The sequence below is a fragment of the Cryptomeria japonica genome, chromosome 9 (genome assembly GCF_030272615.1).
Source record: "Cryptomeria japonica chromosome 9, Sugi_1.0, whole genome shotgun sequence".
NCBI lineage: Eukaryota > Viridiplantae > Streptophyta > Pinopsida > Cupressales > Cupressaceae > Cryptomeria > Cryptomeria japonica.
The window spans coordinates 545552201-545575498 of NC_081413.1; the positions used below are offsets into that span (position 1 = coordinate 545552201).

At 36.8% G+C, this 23298-nt stretch overlaps 1 protein-coding gene across 1 annotated transcript in view; it reads right to left on the minus strand.

Moving 5' to 3' along the window:
• LOC131061005 (uncharacterized) overlaps positions 1 to 22851 on the minus strand; it is a 70215-nt gene extending 47364 nt beyond the window's left edge. Inside the window, exons 1-2 of the mRNA XM_057994506.2 lie at positions 21923 to 22851; positions 21183 to 21284 (exon numbers count right to left, since the gene is read on the minus strand). Coding sequence (XP_057850489.2) covers positions 21183 to 21284; positions 21923 to 22494 — 674 coding nt within the window. The 5' untranslated portion in view covers positions 22495 to 22851. The remainder of the gene's footprint in view (positions 1 to 21182; positions 21285 to 21922) is intronic.
• Between the last annotated feature and the right edge of the window lie 447 nt (positions 22852 to 23298).

Consider the following 23298-nt stretch of genomic DNA (forward strand, 5'->3'; position numbering starts at 1 on the left):
ACCAAAAACTCAAAGATGTTGTAATGAGAGCATTTTGTCTATCTATACCTCTATGGGGGATCTTATCAACAAGAGCTAATGTCAAAAACCTATCAATCAAATAATAAGTTATAGCAACCACTTCTATCTAGAACTTAGGTTCCAAGCCAACTCCACTAAGCATACTCCTAGCCCTCTTCAAAAACATCATGTTCATTCATTCGACAACTCCATTTTGTTGAGAGGTATGTGGAGTTGTTTTATGTCGCTCAATACCATGCTCTTTACAAAATCTGTCAAAATCTATGAAATATAATTCACCACCATTGTCAATCTTCAGGCCTTAATTTTCTTAATAGTTTGATTTTCCAAAAGAGCCTTAAACTCCTTAAACTAAAGCCTTCAAATTTACTTATAAGAAAATACACCAATGTCCTATAAAAATCATCTTTAAAAGATACATAGCAGAAATACAGAAAATGAAGAACATTAACATACCCAAAAACATCTAAATGAATTAAATCCAACACCATAAAAGATTTATGACAAGTAGAATAAAATTGAATGCGATTCTATTTTCCATATATGCAATGTTCACAAAAAACCAAATTCAAGATGACAACCATTCATCCCCTTAATAAGATTTGTATTTATCATGGACTTCAGACCTTTGTCACCTATATGACCCCTTCTCTAGCGATCTGAAACATGAGCTCACTCTGGTACCAAAAAGCATAGGCATCAAAAATAGATGCAACACTCCTCTTTGTTCCAATGGTGAAGGTGTGGATTTTGCAAGTCTCTTCAAAAAGCAGATGGACACAACACTCCTCTTTGTTCTAATGGGTACCAAAAAGCACATAGCAAATAGGAAAGCGGGGCCCCCCAGGCACACCTCTCAATGGTAAGCTGGAATTGCAAAGGTTACCCTTGGAAGAGAGGTACAGGTTTAGGGCCCACAGCAGAGGGGAAGGTATCCTCATTGAAACATATGAACGTGAGGGATGTAAAGTTCCGAACTTTGAGGGTTACATGAAGGTCGTGGAGGGGTCACAATTTTAGTAAGAGAATCTTGGGAAAGAATCATACAAGTTGAAAAGGAAGACCCAAATAAGTAGTACATATGGATAACAATAAAGGTTAAAGGGTCCATAATTTATCTTGCAGCATGATACTTTGTGCCTCATGGTTCAAAATTTTATAAGAAGAAGAAACTAGACAAAGAGGATCCATATGCTGTCTTGAAAAAGGACATATACAGCCACATAGGAGAAATTATTATAATTGGGGACTTTAATGCTACAACAGCAAATAACTAGGCCCTTTGCCTTAGTAATGAAGAGGGAATAAGAGACAACCCTTTATGGCTAGAAGAGGAAGAGAATCAAATATGGAAGAGAGTCTCTCAAGATGAAAAAGAAGCTATCACCCAATATGGGGTAGAATTGTTGGGAGTTTGCAGCTTGCATGATTTGACTATTTGCAATGGTTTAAAAAAATTGGCCAAGCTCAAGAACATTACTTGCCACACCTACAATGGTCAAAGTGTGGTGGATTATGTAATCAACTCAAAGAAACTTATTGTCCAGATTAATAGATGTAGAAGTGAAGGTTTGCCCCATATAAATGAAATCAGATCACAATCCGAAATATGAAAAGATCAGTATGCAAAAAGATAATCAGCAACAAGAGAAGATGGAACAAAATGAAAATAAAGAGGCTACTCAACGTAGAAAATAAAGAGGCTACTCGACGTAGAATCCTTTTGACACGAGGAAACCAAGAAACTTTTCGCACAATCAGCTCCACGAAATGGGAATCGATAAGATGGCCAATATAAATAGGAAAACAATAGATAGCATAAAGCTGACCTTAATTATCCACAAAGCTCTCAATGCATGCAAAAGATCTAGGCCTAAAAGAAGCAACAAAAATAGCTTCCCAACAAACCTATGGTACAATGAAGACTTCAAAACAGCAAAGAGAATGGGCAAAATGAAATGTCCCCTTTTTGATTACCTTAGAAGGCTGGGGCGATTACCTAATTCTGTCTTCTTACTTTATCAAATAATTACAATTAGAATCAAGTAAAGATGTTACACAAGATACCTATTGATATTTCTGATATATATGTATGGATATGTGCAAAATTGATGTTGAATGAGTAGCAATGTCTGATATACACTGATGGAAAATGCTATGAATGTTTACTGCTCTACCACTTGTAGTGATAAAGAATTGAAACTATGTCTGTACACAATATGCTTGTGTAAACGATATGTATTGCTTCCAACAGTAGGATTGCTATATCTGATATATCTATTTGTATATGCTATGATGACTGTAACGCTATTCTAGATTACGACAGTAATATCTTGCGATGAAAATGAGCTATGTCTGCTATACAAATTGATTGTTACATGCTCCGATATTGGGCCTTCGGCTTTGCTATCTTCACGCCTTCCAAGTTGGAATTATGAAGATATAAATAACTTTGATGATGTCATTTTTTATTGGCCTTTGAGTGCTTGCGTTAATGGTGGTGCCCTCTTTAATTTTGAATGTGTTCTTTATGCAATTGATTCTTGACTCGAGGTCAAATGCTCAGATTGAGCTATCCAATAAGATATATAAAAGAGATACAAAATCCATGATGATCAATTGGGAGATTGTGAATGCTCTCTTATATCGTGCGAATGATTGCCAAAGGATATGTCTTATGCCTCTTCTCTTCTCTTACTAATAGCACCTTTTCATTATTGGTTAGATTTGTATTCTAATCGCACCTATTCACAATGTAATTGATTAGCCTTCAAATTCAGATTGATTTGTCTTGATGCTTAGTCACACCCTCTTCCATTATGATTAACTCTCATACTAACAAGCGTTGTTTGTTAACTAATCATCTTTTCATACCGATTGTGCTTAATAATTAATATTCTTAATTGCCCGTGTTTGTACTTAAGATTGGATAGCAATCCAATCATCATCGATGTGGAATTTGTTCATACCTCACGTGATGATAATAGTAATCATCCTTAACTTCTTCAGAATCGGTATTGCACACAAATTTCTATCCCGATGAATTTGTTATTGAGAGATCCTTTAATACATTGTTATCATTGATGACGAACCCATCACTAATTATTAGTAATGTTCCTTATAATGTCAATGATGTTCTAGATCACTTAATCCTTGTCTGGCGGTGCTTCCTCATGGTGCGATAACCATCTTTGCTAAAGATTCGATTAATCTTCCCTTCGAGGTGTTAATTATCTCTCTATAATAATATTGACTATTGAATGATAACCAATAGCTAATAGTCGGTTTTGCACCAGCTTGGATATTGTTCTTTTCATCGCAATGGATTCGTGCCTTAGCCGAGTATCATCATATTCAATCTTTGAAGTATTGTTATCACTCTCGACCTATGTTAGTCATTGTCCATTAATTCCTAATGGATTTTGCTATTGATCCATCTCCCACCGAAGCTTGGTTCAGTCTTCTTCCTTTCGATAGTTATTGTGGTTCTATGATATATTCCACTCGCTATCTCATTCATTTTAAGTCGCTTAATGAATATTATATTTTATTATTATTATTTTTTATATTATTATATAAAAAATACATATATATATGTTTATTTATTTTAATTTCAATTTTATCATTATTATTTATCATTAAATTGTGTTTTAAAGTGGGGACATTACAAAGTTAACCAAGATTCATATGTTCCATGGTCTTCCTACAATATAAAATGAACAACATGAATGTGAAGGTTGTCAGTTGGGAACGTTACATTAAAATAAAACAATAATAATAAATAATAATCATAACAAATAATAAATATTAATAATCATATATTAAAGGAAAATCGTGAAGTCTCATAAATGAGACGATTTTCCAATATTATTAAATGTTAATTAACAAATGTTTTAATTGTCATCTTTATTTAATCCCATGTCCAAAGAGGGGTTATGACACAAAACATGGGGTAATAACAAGGAATATGCAAAACTAGTAAGATTGAAAAGGGAGGATTATATGCAAGCGAGAAGGAAAGAGTTTATTTTGTTGGGAAGGCACAACCCAAGAGGCTTTTGAAGAGAATTGCCGAAAAAAAACACAAATAAAGAGAACAATATCACAAATCTTCAATGTCTTTAGTATGCAAAACAGCTGTATGAGAGAGAACAGGATAAAGACATCCCCCCGGTAATCAAGTAAGGGCTAAGCTCTTCTCTTCGAAAGACATTAAATAAGGAATTAAAAAGCTTGCAGTGGGTAACGCACATGACATAGATGGCCTACAAGCAGAATACTTAAAATGGGGCCTAGAAATCTGTAATGTCCTCACTTTGAAATTATATTTAATAATAAATAATAATAATAAAATTAAAATTAAAATATTAAAGAATTTAATTAAAATTTAATTAAGCTAATGAATGGTCAAAAGACATAAAACGAAAAGTTGTGACTCCCTCAAACGTGAGATACAAAAGGGAGAAGAGAACCTCATTTGAGGGGGGAGAATTTGGGGGAATCAGAAGTGCAGATCTGATTTAAATAAGAAGTGCAGATCTGATCGTGAAAGGTTGTGTCCCTTTCAAAGTGCAGAAATGATGAAGAGTTGCACTCTTTCGAAGGGTGTTAATGGTGAAAGGGTGTGTCTCTCGCCAAAGGGCATACATTATGAAGAGGTGTGACCTCTCCCTCGCATTGAGAGATATAAAGGAAAGGAATCAAAGCCACCAATAAAAGCACCATGGATCAGATCAGATCATAACTGTTATTAACTTACAGGCAGTAACATCCTTGTTTTTGGTGGTATGCATGGGGATTATGGAAAAGAAAGGAAGAAGCCTACACAACAGAGATTATCGAATCACAGGAGAGATATAAATAACAACCTTCAAATAAAGGAGAAGCATCTTCAGTAATCAGTGAACTGAAGGGATCAAGCACAGCGGAACACCAAGACATATATATATATAACAGACTGCTACATTAGGCAACCTGTGAGAAATTAGAAATATAAAGGACCTGCCAGCATTACAACCATATTGTCAGTTAATGCAGATCTAGTATGATCTTCCCTATCCATGACTTTATAGCATAATAGACTATAATTGCAGATCGAATGTCTATTAAGATTATACAATACCTTGTGACCAATTATATTGGGCATATCATTCTTGGTAATAAACAATACAATAAGAATTTTTTATAATTACACAATTATGAATGATATATGTAATTCTTATTATATCTGGCATAAGGAACAATCAATGATGGACAATTATATATATTGAGCGAACTGCCATGATAGTAATATAAGGAAGTACAAGGAGGGAGAACGGTGTTGAGGTCCTCCTCTAGGTACACCATCTCATGGTAGTTGGCCGATGGTCCCATGAGACCAAGGGGGTGTAGACAAAGTCCACCGCTCTTGGACTTAGAGGGGAAGGACGTTCAAGACACCCTATTGTATCTTTCCAAACACTATCATGCTTGATTATTGAATTAAGGGAATTCTAATTGCAAGAGAAGAATAAGGATGGAAGTGATGAAGGGTAACGGTGATAGGATACTTCACTAGGTAGACCACCTCATGGTAGTTGACCGATGGTCCCATGAGGCCAAGGGGGCTCTTGCTCTCACTCCATTATTGGGCCTAGGGTAGAGGGTCTCTTGGACACCTTATTGTTCCACCTTTGTAATGTCCCTACTTGGGATTTTCCTTAATTTAATCCTGAGACAACCATTCAGACTTAAAGTGAGAACTGTAATATAAAATTTACCCAAACTGAGGACATTTCATTATGATATTTAATTTAAATTTTTAAGAATAGTTCAGAAAATAGACTTATCTTCGCAATTAATGCTATCAATTCTCCTCTTCTATATTTGCATATATCTTCCTTGTCAATACTATTGATACATGATAGCCTCGGTAAGATAAATGATTGAATGAGAGATAAATGAAGTCTCTTATTCAATCATCTATCTTATCAATAGACTATGATAAGACTTCAGTTATCATTCCTTCATTTGATGATTATTCTTCGATTTATATATATATAACCTTGCTTGCAAATTCCGATCAACATCGGGTTCTTAACCAATGTCTAACTACCGATTAATATCGGTTGCAAATCATAAAGCACAGAATACCGATTGGTATTGGTTTCACTTGTTAATCATATGCACACCGATTAGTATCGGTCAAACATGTTAACTATATACACGCCAATTGGTATCGGTTAAACGTGTTAATTACATGCACGCCGATTGGTTTTAGTTAAACGCGATTTGGTTGAAGAGGTGCGATCAAGTAATATCTTGATCGGTCATGTCTAATAGACATGACCGGTCAAGGTATTGCTTGATCCTCCTTATTGGCATATATATATATATATATATATATATCTGCAACATTCCAGATAAATAATCAGATTTATTATATTAAGAAATAACATATACTTGAATGAAAAATAACCTTGAATATAACTTGCATCTTGAATTGGAAATTGAATAACATTTACAAATACTTCACCCAGAATCCATCTTGTAATGCTCTGTGCAAACCACTTCAGATCTATTCCTTTTAAAATATGCATATACTACTTTCAAATGTGCCTGTTCATGTTTGTATAGCTGTTCGTATTCCTTGATAAATGTCCGTTCTAAGATGATGGGTCTCTTGCTATTACATTTATTTTAAATGTTGATATCATTTGTATTCGTTTATTAATCCAAATAGCTGCTTATAATAATCTCAGTTGCTGCCTGTTCCTCCTTCTACCATTCCTCTTTTTTTCTTTCTATTTCATGTCCTTCATTTGCCTTAAGAAATGTGTGCTCCAATCTGAGCTCTCAATTTGAATTCAATATATGAATAAAAATCATCCCCTGATCCCCTGGAGTCCTCACGTCCATGCTATTTATTCCCATAGAATGACAATAAGGATGGTGTCTTTTCACTGGGATCAGCCTCCTTGAACAATCATGTCTCTCTTATCTTCCCCGTTGGTGACTAATCTCCTTGATTTGTTTATTTACACCTTAGTTTGTTCAATATACTAATAAGTGCATTGTTTATAATGTTTTCCATAACATAACTAACAAATGGTTTGTTTAGTCCAATCATTCCAATATACAAATTGAACTCCAACATTGCCCATGAGAATTGACTGAGCATATTAAACCTTTGCCGTTTCATAATATGATAAAAATCGCTGCCTTAACTAGACATAGGATTGCAGCCTGTAGAAGTTTGACGTGGAGTTTTAAAACTTTGGTACCATATTATTTCCTCTAAGGAAGGAAGCAATTAAAGTAAATAATCTGGTGAGTTTTAGATGCTCATTCCCACCTCATCTTTAGTCAATGCAGCCCCAAAGTCTTCCTAAATCTGACGTAACATCTTATTGTTTGATGTAGTTTTAAGGGGACCAAATCTGACACTATTCTAACATCCTCTGTGGGTTGTTTGCTGAAGGCAGGGACTTAAGGAATGAAATTAACTTTAATGTTCCATAATATATTTCGTTGGTGAACAATTACTAACAATCTGAAGCATTGTTTCAAGCTGGTGGGTCCCGGATGCACAGTGGGCTGAAATACTAATACTTTATCTCTGATCTGATTATTTGTTGCAGTATTTAGTATTCTGTATTTTGTTTCCTCTTCATCACTTGCTCTGTCTACAACATCAACAACCCTTCAAATTATTGCACTATAATGACCAATCCTCTTTTTATAAAACTTTTTGGGAGCATGATAGAAAGACAAATCAGTATTTGGGCTGAAAAGGAGAGAAAGAGGGCCAAACGTCAAGCAAGATTTAGGCCAAAACATTCTACCATTGACCATTGCATTACACTTAGACACCCAATTGAGAAGGTTTGGGATAAACAAGGAGGTGAGGTCTTTTGCTGCTTTGTTAACTTCAAGAAAGCTTTTGATGTGGTACCTAGAAGCAAATTATGGAGTAGAATAGAGGAATTAAGAATTCCAGAACAATATAGAGCTGCTGTCCATAGACTGTATAATCAAGTGTCATGCTCCCAATCTGATTCATACCTGTTTTGCCTCATCGTAGTAACATGATTACAACAAATGGAAGAATGAAAATACATCAAATGCCTATGATTTGATCCTGACAGCAATTGACATTCGATCGATTCTGTCTGTCCTAGTTCGCCATGATAACCTGAAGGTAATTATTGGGGAGGAGGAAGGACATAGAATGCATTTGGTTCAGCAAATAATTAAGTGTGAACACCACATATTAAGGGAAAGCATCAAGTGTGATCCATTAAGATTATGGATGAGGCACCAAATGATTTGTTAAGTCAATAAATTAGGCAACGGGTAAGGCACCAAATGAGACACCACCCTTCAAGGGAGAAACCCTTCCAATAGACACAACCTCTCAGCATGAAGAGAAGGTTATATGAACAAGGACGGATGGCAGAAGCAAGGATCAAGGGGGAATCATTCCGAATACATCTGCAGATTCGAGTATCAATCATTCACCGATCAGAAATAATCACTCAGCAATGAAGAAAATAGCAAAGGCAGATCAAGACCTACAGGAACATTTAGACTGCAACAGCATCATGAGCAATCATTCAGCAGTACATTTTCAAGATCATTGACTATGAGTTAAGCACCGCAAATCAGCAAATAAGCAGATCCAGAAGTCATGTAAACAGCAGAAATACAAACCAAGGCAGGCATTAGCCAAAATACATCATTGAAAAATACAAAAACAGATCTTCAAATCATCAGCAATCATTCAGAATTACATCCTCAGAAATATGGGATAAGACATAGTGAATAGCAGTCCATAAGCAGGCGTAGAAACCGTGTCATTAGCAGGGACAAATCAATCAGATTCTCATTAACCTGATTGAGACCTGCTATAATTAGTATCTAACGATCTAAGTAACTGTGCTTGTGGTATATATTTACTTATGCATTAATTGTCTTATATGTATACATGTTATTTATGCATAATAAAGAATGTTTAAGCATATCTTATGATAGAAAATGAGATGTGCTTGATTGACTGAAACCCACATTGTAGGAAGGGCCTAGGATGTAAGCGAAAGGGGTATACAAGGCTAAGTAAGTAGGCTGTTCTAGAGTTGACCGTGATGGCTCCTAGGACCAGAGGGCACTTACATAGAGAGCCGAGTAACCCACTTACAACCGTCACCCAAATTCCACAAGATAGCATCTTTAGGGAGATAAGACATTGATGGGGAAAGCAGATACAAGCCACCATGCAAGAGGGTTGTAGTAGACATCCACTCTTGGGCTTGGTGTAGAAATGACTTCAGGCGGACTCATCTTGTCCCTTCTCCCAAACCCTAATATGCTTGCATTATTGATAATCTATGAATATGATGTAATTGCCTAATCCTAATGATTAAACATATGTATATGTGTATATTTGCATATGCTGTTCATGTTGTGAATGCAAGATTCAAATCCAAGATTGCATCATTATAGAGATATTTATATGGTAAGATGTAACCCTAACCCTAATTTGTTGCATTTGTGATTTTAGCGCAAATTAGGAAGGACACATTACATCAAGTTCGGGCCAAAATTCGAACCAAGCAAGGATCATCAAAATGTTTTGGAAGTGACATTGAGGTCAAACAGAGCTGCCCTTTATCTCCTATGTTATTTGGGTTGTACATAAACAAATTAGAGAAATGGATAGACAAGTTTGGTGGTGGAGAAGTCCACTTGACCAATTATGTAATAAGGTTGCTTCTATATGCAAATGATCTTATTTTAATGGCAAAAATAGCTCATGATTTGATGGAACACTTCAAAGCTCTAGAATTATTTTGCAATGAGGTAGGAATGAAGGTGAACACAAGAAAAACTAAGGTCATGATCTTTAACGTGAAGAGAAGGAAGGTTCATAGGAAATTTATTTTTTATGGAAGCCCCTTGCAAGTGGTTTATGATTATAAGTACCTTGGCCTTGATTTTCAATATAAACTCAGTTGGGAAACTTGTAGAGCAAAAAGGAATCAAGGGAGATGGGAAACCTTAAATTCATTACAAAATAGATACAAAAGAGCTGAATTGTGGGACTGGAAAACCAAGAAAACTCATTTTGGACTATTAGTGGTTTCAGTGGTGCTATATCGGAGTGAAGTCTAAGGCAGCAACACATCAGCAAGAAAGTGGAGACAAATAGGCAAATTAAAAAAACATCTAATCACCAGATTGTCTCGAGATAAAATCTTCCATTTCTTAAGAGATTGTCTTGGCTAAGGTCGGGGCCTTTCTAGTTGAGACATTGGCTATGATCCAATTGCTATATTATTTAAGAAGATTAGAGAACATGGAGCTGCATCGTTAGCCCAAGATGGCAGTAGACGAGAAATTAGACAGAAGGAAGAGCACATGGATGAACAAGTAGGATATTACCACAAAAGAGTGTCCAAATAACAAAGGGAAAATAAAAAATTAAATGCAAGGAAAATTCAAAGAAAGCATGTGGACAAGGCAACTTGCAAGGAAAAGAGAAACCTATGTCAAAAATTTCAATCGCACATATGACCATACTCAAAAGAACTACATAGGAGCAGAAATAAAATGGAAAGCAAAAATGTTAATGGCCCAGCTAAGAAATAGTTCACATCAACTCAAATGTGAAATTGGAAAATGGATGATACCTAAAGAAGAATGGACAGATAGAAGATGTTATAATTGCACCCAAGAAGTGGTGGAGACGGAATGGGATTACATCATGGAGCGTTCCACTTACAAGGATATTCCGATCAATTACATTGAGACGTTAAACGTTGGCACCTTGAGTAACCTGTTTGAGGAAGAAAAGATAACAAAAGTTGCTGACTTCTTGATCAAGATACAGAGGACAACAAAAATTAAGCAGTCAGGCTGTGGCTGGGCCCTTCTTTGTGGGTTTTTTGTGCTTATCTGCTTTGTTGGCTATCTGTGGGTCCCATAAGCTATTTGGCCTTGTGGACGTTATTAAAAGCATTCATTCAATTCAAAAACACAAAAAACTATTGCATTGAACAATGCATGCATCCAACTAAAATAGAGTGCCCACGCAAACACCCTTAATGAGTACAATAGCTCCTTGCACCATCTTACACCCTCTTTTAGCAAAAGCAACTTGCACACCCCTATCATTATATTTACTAATTATTAACAAGTTTCATGCCAAACCAAGGATGTGCAACACACCATTGATCCCCTTCAATCATCCATCAGGGAATCAAATTTGGGCTCTACCATGGCCAACTTTGCTCAAATGAAAACCATCACCAAGGTAGACCTCCCCACCTTCATATTCTACATACTTTGAAAACCACTCTACCATATTTGGGCTTTGAAAACCTTCATATTTGGGCTCTACCATGGCCAACTTTGCTCAAATGAAAACCATCACCAAGGTACACCTCCCCGCCTTCATATTCTACATACTTTGAAAACCACTCCAATGGGAGAACATATCAAAGGAAGCTCCAAAGTTTATCAACCACATACTTCTAATGCATGAGTTGCCAAAAGCCACAACAAAGGCATCCCCATCCTCTTGAGAAGACTTTTAGGACTAATTATCTAAATAATCATTTTTTTTCTTTTTCTCATCTTTACGATCTACAAAAGTGCTCGATCTTGCCATAGTTCCAACAGTTAACCTTGGACTTTCCAAGAGATTTGGATCTCCCACATGACTTGGATCACAGCTCATTTTTCCTTTTTGTCCTGCTCCTAACCTTTATTCTTTAATCTTTGACAAACAACTAGACCTTCCTTAGTAGATTCAAAAGCTTCCCATTGCATCTCTTCAAATAGCAATGCAACCACTACCTCATCCACTTTGAGTTTCAAGACAAAGCTCCCAATTGCCATCACCAAGTTATCCCAGGGGCCTGGAAAAGAACATATAAGTGTCATAAAATGATCCTCCTCCATTTTCAATCCAACAAGGTGTAGTTGGGTCACAATCATTTTGAATGCATTCAAATGCTCCACTATAGAATTGTCATCATCCATTCTCAAGGTGTACAACTTCTTCCTCAAGAAAACTAAAGATTTAGCTTGGTACAAATATTCCAACTTCTTCCAAAGAGCTTGTGCAGTGGCTTTTTCATGTACATTCAATACAAATGGAATTTAGCAAGCAAAGACTAATAAGGCCTTGCATCTTTTTGTCCAATAGATCCCAATTGACTTATGACATTGCAGTGGGTTTGGATCTAGATACAGCAACCTGAAGATCCATTTCTATAAGCATATCCTCCATCTTAAGCTTCCACAACACAAAGTTAAGTGCATATAAATCTCTCCATATCTATTATTGATTTACTTGTCATTTTCTTGTAATAAGATCTCCTTCTACACACTCTCCCATTCAATCCAAAATTAGTACCAAAGAAATCTTTGTCCCTGACACCTAGGCCTTAAGGTGGCAACCTCTTGTACCAAATCAAACGAAGCAAAGGTGCAAAATACGCTTCCTACAAACCTATGAGAGAGAGTATGTACAAAAATTAATTTAGATCATACAATTGCAAGGAAATACAACACAAAAACAACAAACCATAACACAATGATTTACATGTGATAATCTTTTTAAAAGAAAAACCCCACACTCCAAATTAACTAAATGTATTACTCAATAATCAATACAGTTACAATACACTTGCAAAGTTTAAGCCTTCCCTAAATATCACCAAGAAAAGATCTAGAGCAGTTCTAGCAGCAAAATATACTTGCAAAACTCAATATGAAACCTGCATCGCAAACACTCAATAAATATAAGCAATACTCAAAACCATCAAATGGTAATTGGGCAACCCTAAGCTAAAACTGTTGATATTTGTAGCTAGGTCAGATTCCTTCTAGGGCTGACCTAGCCTATGGGTGACTATTTGGCCTATCGGCCTTAGTCACATTAACGTGCAAAAATAAATATGTAACTTGTATTTTGGTCTAGCCCTAAATGGGCGATGTAACTTGTGAATTAAGTCGACCATATAATGGGCATCACTTTAAGAGCATTATATAATTCTTCTTGTGAAGCCGACCTAGATGAATAAGGTGGCTATGTTGCATATATATACAAGGTCCAATCATGCTTCAAACACATTCATTCATTCACACATTCACTCAACGATCAATCACCTTCAGCAGAGTAGCGAACTCCTTCTGATCAGCGAATATATCCCTAAGGCAGCGAATTCATTTCCAAGAACAGTGAACCAATTCTGGAGCAGCGAATTTCATTCATGGTCAGTGAATTGACTCCTTGATCAGCGAATTGTCCTAAGATAAGCAGCGAATTGACTTCTTTGATAGCAAATCATCTTCAGTCAAGTATATTGCAGATAAGTTTATCATGCTGCTGTGTATGCCCTGGTTCGGATTCATCATACTGCTGTGTATATGCTGCTATTCATATTGCTTCAAGTGTTGAAGCAAATTTGCAAAGACACATACTGATTATTGTCTAATATAAACTGAGATTAATTGCTGGGGTTTCTACCTCCAAGAGGGAGATTTTCCCAGGGTAGTGTTGTGTTCTGTGTGTTCATTGTGTTATTTCTGGTTATTGCTATCAGTCTGATCTAAAATTAACAAAAACCACCCATAATGTAGCACCCAAATCCCTAATCAAAATCCAACATCCAAATGCTGAGATGAGTCCACAAACTAAAAACAAGATATTCCTTACACCTATCATCATCTTGTCTAAATCCACTCACTATATTGAGCACTTCATTTTTGCTCCATTATCGTAATCTAAAGATGTCTTATAACATGTCATAACATGCATCGTAAGTTGGTCAACACGTATAAGTCCCTCTTATAGCTCTCTTGTGTGTCATAGATGCTCTTACATTTCAATATAAGAGCCCATACTTCTGCAAGCCATAACCTTTGATTCAAGAAGCAAACTGAGTACTTTTTCAAAAAAAAAATGAAAATCTCAGATAGATCCATGTCATTGTAACCCACTTGCTGTAGTGAGGACCCATTTTCAATGAATTTTTGAAGCCAAAATCGTCCTTTATTGCCCAAAAATTGCTTTTTTGTATTCTATAGCCGAAAAACTGCATTTACACGTTCTTAACATTAAAATGCAAGGTTAAGACACCTTTTCTAACACTAATGATGTGGGAACTTGCTTGATATGCAAAGATTTGCTGATTCATATTGAGTTGGTGATTTGGACAGCAGTAAGTCTACGAGGGGTTATGAGTAACTGTTTGGAAGAGCTATCAATTGGACGAATAAGCAGCAACCCATGGTTGTGTTGTCCACTACAAAAGCAAAGTATGAGGCTGTGATGCATGCCTATCAAGAGGCAATATGGTTCTAAATATTGTGTTATAGTATTGGCTTTCAATGAAAACAAGTCAAGATTGGATGTGACATTCAAAGTGCTATTAGTTTGATTTAGAACTCAGTGTACCCTGCTTTACAAAGCATATTGATATTCAATATCACTTTATCTTCATTCAAAGTAACTGAGGGTAGCAAAGTCATGATACAGAAGGTTGTCACTTAGGATAATTTTGCAAGTTGTCTCACTAAGCCAATGAAAAAGGATGAATTACGTTGACACAAAGAAACCATATACATTGTCTTTTCTAACACCTAATTCATTCTTTTTTAGTTTCCTATTATGTATTTGCAATGTAAATGTCAAGTGGAGAATATTCGAATTAAGTGTGCAATTCACCTTGCAAATCCTATCTTAATTAACTATATTTAACTATGTAGACAATCAATTATATATAATTTAGTAGGGGCATTATATTATTTATTATTTATTTTCCAAGATACTTGGAATATTGTCTAAAAAGGCATTAAATAGAGAGGCTACATTGGAAAAGTCAAAATTGAGAGTACTCTTGTACTACTAGATTACTATCAATCAAGGACATAAGTGGATTCTATTGGTGTACTCTATTTTCAGATATTATACAAGCTTGAGTCTCTTTGGTGGAAAAGTTTTTTCTTGTAAGAGTTTCTCCACATATATATGGTGTTCATATGGTTTGTGTATTTACATTTGTTTCTCCATTGTTTCATTAATATTATATGCCTTATCCCAAATTTAATTGAATGAAACACTTAATTGTTAATATTCCCATCGTAATGTTAACCGTTTAATCAACAATCCTCATCAATGCAATTGTATTTTTCATGTTTGGCAAGCAAGCGAAAAATTTCGCAGCTAGGCATGGAAAAAATACAACCTTGTGTTGTCAATGTTCATCTTAAAATTCAATGATACAAATAAAATCTTGTGGTGTCGAAAATTGCATACCCCTTTGTAATTTGACCTACATCTTTTGTAACCACTTTGGTGTCCATTCCCCTAACACCTAAGTAGGCTCACTTCAGCCCTTGCATCAGCCTTTTCCCTCTCAAGATGCTCAAGACACCTTTTCAGTAGCTATTCTTCATCTTTTGTGTCATATTAGCCGCATGTTTCTCTTGCTGCTTGTCATTTTTTAGCATGATTCGTTCAGTCAATAATGCGCCGCGATAACGCGCCACACAAACATTAGCGCATCGCGCGTTAGTCTCATGACATCTTAACATTCAAATGTCAAAAATGAGCATGCCTTTCCACTTGTCACCTATCTTGGTCAATGGAAATGGCTCGGAATCTTCTAAACGGCTCGCCGCACTCCTCTTTTCCCTCCTCTTCTCTCTTCTTAAATCTATCTTTTCTCTCCTTTCAATCTCTCTAGCTTCTCCAAGCAATTTCTCTTGGCTCTTGACTCTCTTGGTTATTCAACCCCTCTTGGCTCTTGCTACAACAGTTTCTAGCTTGCTACAGCACTCTCAAGCTCTCACAATAATCTCTTGCAAACTCTTTTAGCTTTCTCAGGCCACTTCAGTAATATCTTTCTATCTATCTATTTATCCTATCTTTGAGCATCTTGGGATTCATCACATCCCTTATCCATCAAATCATTTATCATTTATCTTATCTTGCATTTATTTTATTTATTTGTCTATCTATCTGGGTTGTCCGTGGAGGTGGAAACACCAAAAATGGGGATCTAACTGAGGCAGAATCCAAAACACAACCCCCACCATTTTCTCTCTTGCTTGTGTGCAGGTTCGTAATCAAGGAAAGGAGATTATCTTGCTGGAGGCTTCAATTGTGGACCGGTTGTAAGCTTCCCTCAACTTCCTTTTACCTTATTTTACCTATTAACATTCTATCCCTTTTATTTTATTTATCACAGCATTGTTGATTTAGTTATATTATTGCATTCGCGTCCATTGTACGGTTTCTGTACTCTGTCCATACAGGACAATAGCGCGTCGCGCTAGTGTCCCAGCTTTGCATGTTCGTCCCAAAGACAGAGGCTTCACAGGATCGTTCAGAGGTCTTCTAATTTTGTTGTTTGCATCCCCTGGCTCACCCTTAGCGCCAATTTAAGTGAGGTAGCGGCAAATAGTTTGTTCTCTAAGATTCACAAATTCCCACCTCTACATTTTGGTGAACCTGACGTGAACACTTCTTCTATATTAATTTCAAAAGCATTCTTTATCATTCCTTCAGTCATGCATTGCTTCTTTGAATTAGTTAACTATTTCTAAAATGCATTTGTTATCTTCTTTTATTAGTTCTATTTATAATTTTATTCATGATGTTCTTTTTCATGCTTGTGATGGTGACTTAGCTATACCTATGTCACTTTATGCCTTTGATCCTTCTCATAATATATCTTCTATTTCAGAGGATATTTTGTTGCAAGAGAATGAAATCATTGACACCTTTCTTAATGTTACTCTATCGTCTCTTCATTCTAGTGCACTCTCTTCTAGAGATGATGCATTAGTGAATGATGAGTCAATCTGATTTTCCAAAGGTCGATGTTGAGAAAATTCCTTAATCTAAATCTTCTACATATCATAATGAGTCTGTGAATGTCATTTATTTCTCTACCGCCCCTAAAAGGCCTAAGAGACCAATCATTCATATGACTGCAGCTAGTCCTTCTCCAAAGAAGGTAAAATCTATTCATGGTGTTCCTTTTGAAAGTGACTCACCTGATCTTTTTTGAGACATATGCACAATCTAAGGCTCCATCTCCTTCCTCTCAATCAAATGCATTTATTGGTGATGATTGGGGTTCCTTAGACTTTACAAGCTCCTTCATTGGAGAATATAAAGTCAACTCTACCCACCTTAACTTTCCAAAAGTATCATTGACACCAACTATCGAAGATGATTATTCTTTTGTATCGCAGGATCATGTGAACACCACTGGCTACACCATTAAAGGTGATCCTCCCCCTTTGGAGGAGTTGCAATCACGTTATGGTCTAGGATTCAATATTGCTTCCAAGTATGGATACAAAGGAGATGGTCTTGGGTACTCGGATCAAGGAGTTAAGGTCCCTTTGGAATCGAAATTACACTCTTTTGCAGTGCGTTTAGGTTACAAAGCTTCTCCTTTGTCTGTATCCCCTTCATTCTCTAATGTTCCTACATCTTCTTGTGAGCAGTCAAACTCTTCTTCCTAAGAGAAAGGGTTGCTTCCTACCCCCCATCCTTTATCTGATCAAGAGCTTATTTTGTTGCAACTTCTTGAAGCATGCTTGATTGCTCTTCCTCCTCCTACACATAATAAGTTTCCTAAGAATGATTCTTTTTGTGCATACCATCAAGTGCTTGGCCATTCCACTAGCGAAAGAAAGGCCTTGAATGACAAGATTCAACAACTTCATCAATAAGGTGTCATCGATCTTTCATGTATTGATATGCCTCCTTGTTCTTCTTTGCATAGAAAGTGACATTGAGGTGTATCTCTATCTTGTTCTTTATCATATTTCAACCTGCTTTACATTCTTATCATGTCTCTATCTCGCACCTGTCGTTGTGATTATCTATCTCTCGCCTGTCGTGGTGACTATCCTTTTATCGCTTTTTCATGTTTGCCTAGGTGGGGGCCAAACCACTCGATCTTTTTCTTTTTCAGGATTGCCTAGATGGGGGCCAAACCACTTGATCTTTTTCTTTATCATTTTCTTTGCCTAGATGGGGGCCAAACCATTTCATCTATCACTTTTGCTCACCTTTGTAGGGGCCAATCTACTACTTACCAAATCTATCTTTGATTGCCCAATCGCATGGCTATCTAGAGTATCGCTACCCATGCCGACAAATCTATCTTTGATCGCCCAATCGCATGGCTATCTAGCGTGTCGCTACCCATGCCGACAAAATCTATCTCATCGCCCTATCATATGGTTATCCACACCGACATAACTCATCGCCCTATCGTATGGTTATCCATAACGCCATATCTCATCGCCCTATCGTATGGCTATCTAGCATTATGCACTTTGCTAACCATACTAGTGTATCTCATATCACGGTGGCTGCTTGTCTTGTATCTTTTCGTAACAAGGGGCTTTCCTCCAAAGCGAGGCTCGTTTCTGTTACATTGTCTTATCTATCGTTTATCTCTATCCTTTATCTTATAATCCAACATGTTAGTGTGCAGCTAGCGTGTTTGCGATGTATTGATAACAATATCTAATCCATATCTCAACTTCATCTCGTTGGGGGCAATCTTGTCTGATCAACGAAAATCTGCTTCCCTATCGCGACTCTCTTCTTTATCTTCCTCTACTTTAACTTTGCATCTATCTTTTTTATCCTTATCAGTAGTGGCCTTCCTTCTGAGCGGGGTTGGTGCTACTTATCTTTGATCATCTGGCATAACACAACTTGTTATATCTATCTTTTTATCGTCATCATGTCTACATGACCGCTAGTGATGCATCAAGCTAGTGTTTGGGTCATCGATATTGATCACTTCTCTGACTTCTGGGTGCATTCTTCCTTGAAATGATCAATCCTTGCATTCTTCTCTTCATTTTAGAATTCCTCTATCTATTGTTTCTTGTTATTTTAGGGATGACGCATGGTACTGAGACAACCTTTAAAATCGAGGTCTCTTTTACTTGGCTGACTCAAGATCGTAGTTTCTATGTTTTGTGCTTTCATGTGTGTGCTATCTTTTTCTTTATCATGTTCTAACCCTGTTGTCTTGGGATTCCCTTATTCTCTAACCCTGTTCTCTCGCGCAGGTTTTTCTATCTAATGCATATGTTTTATAGGTCTTCAGCTTGGGGGCGTGCTTCCTTGGCTTGGAGATTTATCTGCTTCCTCTACAGTATCCTTTTGGTATCATACTGTTATTTCTTTTTCAATAGTTTTCCTTTAGCGTGCATATTCATGTTCATTCAAAAGCCCACTAAAGTTAGGGCAAAATGTAGTGTCAAAAATTGCATACCCCTTTGTAATTCGACCTACATCTTTTGCAACCACTTTGGTGTCCATTTCCCTAGCACCTGAGTAGGCTCATTTCAGCCCTTGCATCAGCCTTTTCCCTCTCAGGATGCTCAAGACACCTTTTCAATAGCTATCCTTCAGCTTTTGTGTCATATTAGCTGCATGTTTCTCTTGCCACTTGTCGTTTTTTAGCGTGATTCGTTTGGTCAATAATGCGCCGCGATAACGCGCCATGTGGATGTTAGCGCATCGCGTATTAGTCTCACGACATCTTAACGTTCAAATGTCGAAACTAAGCATGCCTTTCCACTTGTCACCTATCTTGGTCGGTGGAAATGGCTCGGAATCTTCTAAACGGATCGCCGCACTCCTCTTTTCCCTCCTCTTCTCTCTTCTTAAATCTATCTTTTCTCTCCTTTCAATCTCTCTAGCTTCTCCAAGCAATTTCTCTTGGCTCTTTGCTCTCTTGGTTATTCAACCTCTCTTGGCTCTTGCTACAACAATTTCTAGCTTGCTACAACACTCTCAAGCTCTCACAATAATCTCTTGCAAACTCTTTTAGCTTTCTCAGGCCTCTTCGGTAATATCTTTCTATCTTTCTATCTATCTATTTATCCTATCTTTGAGTATCTTGGGATTCATCACATCCCTTATCCATCAAATCATTTATCATTTATCTTATCTTGCATTTATTTTATTTATCTATCTATCTATCTGGGTTGTTCGTGGAGGTGGAAACACCAAAAATGGGGGTCTGACTGAGGCAGACCCCCATAACACAACCCCCAACATTTTCTCTCCTGCTTGTGTGCAGGTTCGAAATCGGAGAAAGGAGATTATCTTGTTGGAGGATTCAATTGTGGACCGGTTGTAAGCTTCCCTTGACTTCCTTTTACCTTATTTTAACTATTAACATTCTATCCCTTTTATTTTATTTATCACAGTGTTGATAATTTAGTTATATTATTGCATTCGCGTCCGTTGTACAGTTTCTATACTTTGTCCGTATAGGACGATAGCACACCGCGTTGGTGTCCCATCTTTGCGTGTTCATCCCAAAGACATGATCGCCTAATACTATTGTTTGCATCCCCTGGCTCACCCTTAGCGCCCGTTTAAGTGAGGTAGCAGCAGATAGTTTGTTCTCTGAGATTCATCATCTTAGAGGTAACAAATTCCCACCTCTACAAATCTTAAGTTCACATGTTTACATGAGTTTCCCATAAAACGTCCAACCTTAAGCAGCTTCAATTCTCAGAAAACATATGGCAATGACGGATATTTTTAGATTTATATAATTGTGCAATTGAAAAAACAAACATTAAATTTAATTAATTATATTAATGTCCACAGATGGCCCAAAAAGAGAAATCATGGCATTGTCCATGCATGAGAAAAAGGACATGAGAAGTACTCGGTTAAAAAGAACCTAGGTTGTGAAAATCAAAAACTAAGCACTGAAAAAATGTTCAAATAAAAACTCACGTAGATTGCTTGAGGAGCATTTAAGATTCTGTGGAGGAATTGTATATTGCTAGATGTCAAAATCAAGCACTAAGCAATAAAGACTAATATCATTACAAGAGGAAGAAAGCAAAAGTGGGTAAAGGACTAGCTTCAGTTGCCATTTCCAATTCTGCATAAAAATTGTTCACTAATAACTATTTATGTAATTTCCTTTTCTTGAAAAATGTGCAATTCATCGCAACTGGGTATGAACATTATCCCATAAGCTAATTATTTTGGTCTCCTGAATCAAGCACTTTGTATATGAGAACATAAGAAATGGCTCCCATAAATGAAAACCAGAAAAAAGGAGAGCTTTAAATAAACTTAGCTAATCAGAAGATGAACTGACCTATTACTGATGCTAAACACTCCCGCAACACCAAGCATTAGAAGGCTACCCTCTTCCCTCCTCAGTGCCAAAAGTGGCTCAAAAACGTGGCTGGTAACGACCCTGCAAAAATCTTCCCATTAATTTCCCAGTATATAAGAAAACTTGAACATACATTGATTCTGGACGGATCATACGCTCCGGGATCAAATGCAACTCCAAACAAATGAAATCTTCAAATTATTAAATCCATGATTTGTGAAACATAAATCAAATACCCCTTCTGGTTTTCGCCCAACAATTCATTAAGTCGGCAAATATCACAACCCAATTATGCTCACAAATGCCTGTTAATGTGAGCCACACATGTAACAAAAGAATGACTACCAAGGGGACTAAACCAATGAATGCATTCAAATCCATCCATATATGGTATTTTTTGTGTTCAAACATTTTTTTTCCTCCTTAACCATTTTAATTTTATCGATCGACTCCCACTTTGCTATACTTACAACCCTACTTTTTTTCACCTTTCCCTGTAATTCAATAACACCGCCTAACACACTAAAGCAGATGTAGGTGGACAAGCAAGGTTTGGATCACTCAGGAACGTGTTCTTGAGGTGAGAACGCAAGGAGACAAAGATTTAAAAACATGTAAGGTAAAGGGAACCCTTGGCAATCTCATATGCCAAATTGAGCTAAGCATGGCTGTGGCCTAAAATACAACCTTTTAGAAGAGAATGAAGTTTTAAGACATACCAACGAGAGAAAGACTTGAAAGAAGAGAGCTTCTTTGTTTCTGCAGGCCAAGAAACATCGAGTGAGCCTTCTGGTTCGTCTCCCTTGTTGATAGCGGTCTTGGCATGGGCATCCAATGAGCGATCAAGAACAAGCATGTAGCCTCCCACAGTAACCACCACAACACCCAAGAGCCCCCTGGCACTGGGTAACTCGTTCATCAAAAAATAACTGGTGAAAACAAGTAAAACAGGTGTAAAGGCCAGATATGGGATGGTGACAGACATGGGAGAGACCTGCAAAGCCCTCTGATACATGAACCCTGCCATCACCTTCAGTCCTGCACTTATCACCAGAATTCTCAGCAGTTTTTCATCTCCATTATGCCCTTCCCACACAGAAGACAGAGATCTAATTGTCTCCTTCGAACCAAAAATCCAAACAAAAGCAGAGAGCAAAAGCGCATCGAGGAGACCCACCAGAGCAATGAGCTCTACAGGGTTGAAATGCTGGGAGGCCATTTTCCTGCTGACATCGATGCAGCTGTGTCCAACAGCTGCTCCTGCTGCATATGCAAATCCCTCCCACTTCATCACCAACAGACTTCCTTTCTTCTTTCTTTCGTTCTTTCCCCCACAACCCAGAACCCTTCCAAGCTTCAATTTTTCTGCATTTCTGGTTTATTTAGTTTTGAAAACACACACAAAAACATATACACAGTATAAATCTTGAATTTCACGACACACTGAAACGATGATTCCGAATAAAGTTCTTGTTGGTACTGAATTTGCCGCCCCGCTGTGTTGTGAACGCTTTCTCAGTCATAGGGGTAAATTTGATGGTCGCCCCACCTGCCAAGTAAAATCCTTTTGACGGTTATCGGTTGAACATTGCATTCGCATGTTGTGATTCTTTCACAGTTGGTCAAGAAACGTAAATAGAAAACTTGCAGATGTGAAAAGTATTTTTTTGTAATGTTTTCTTTTTTTTATTTCAATTCATTGTTTTATGTTCTCTAGGGGAGGTTTTTAATACACAAAATTTTATATGAATTGTTCACTCTTCACTACTATTATCTTTTTTATTTTTAAATTATTTTGTGTTTAGGTTAAGGTTATTTGTTTGATCTTGATTTTATGAGTATCACACTTGTGACTTTGTTTTTGTAATTTCAAATTTAAATTTTGTTGTGATTTCAAGTTGGTTCAACTTAATGTTATTATTCTCTATTGACTCACGTGTCAAAAAGTTTCAAGTATGTGTGTAGGACTTGTATAAAAGGATATCACCCCAAATCATTTTTTTATGAAGAGAGATTGTCAATCATTACCCTCCATCATGCAATGAAAGACAAATAATCACTACCACCTATGTTATAATTGTCTTCCCATTAGTCA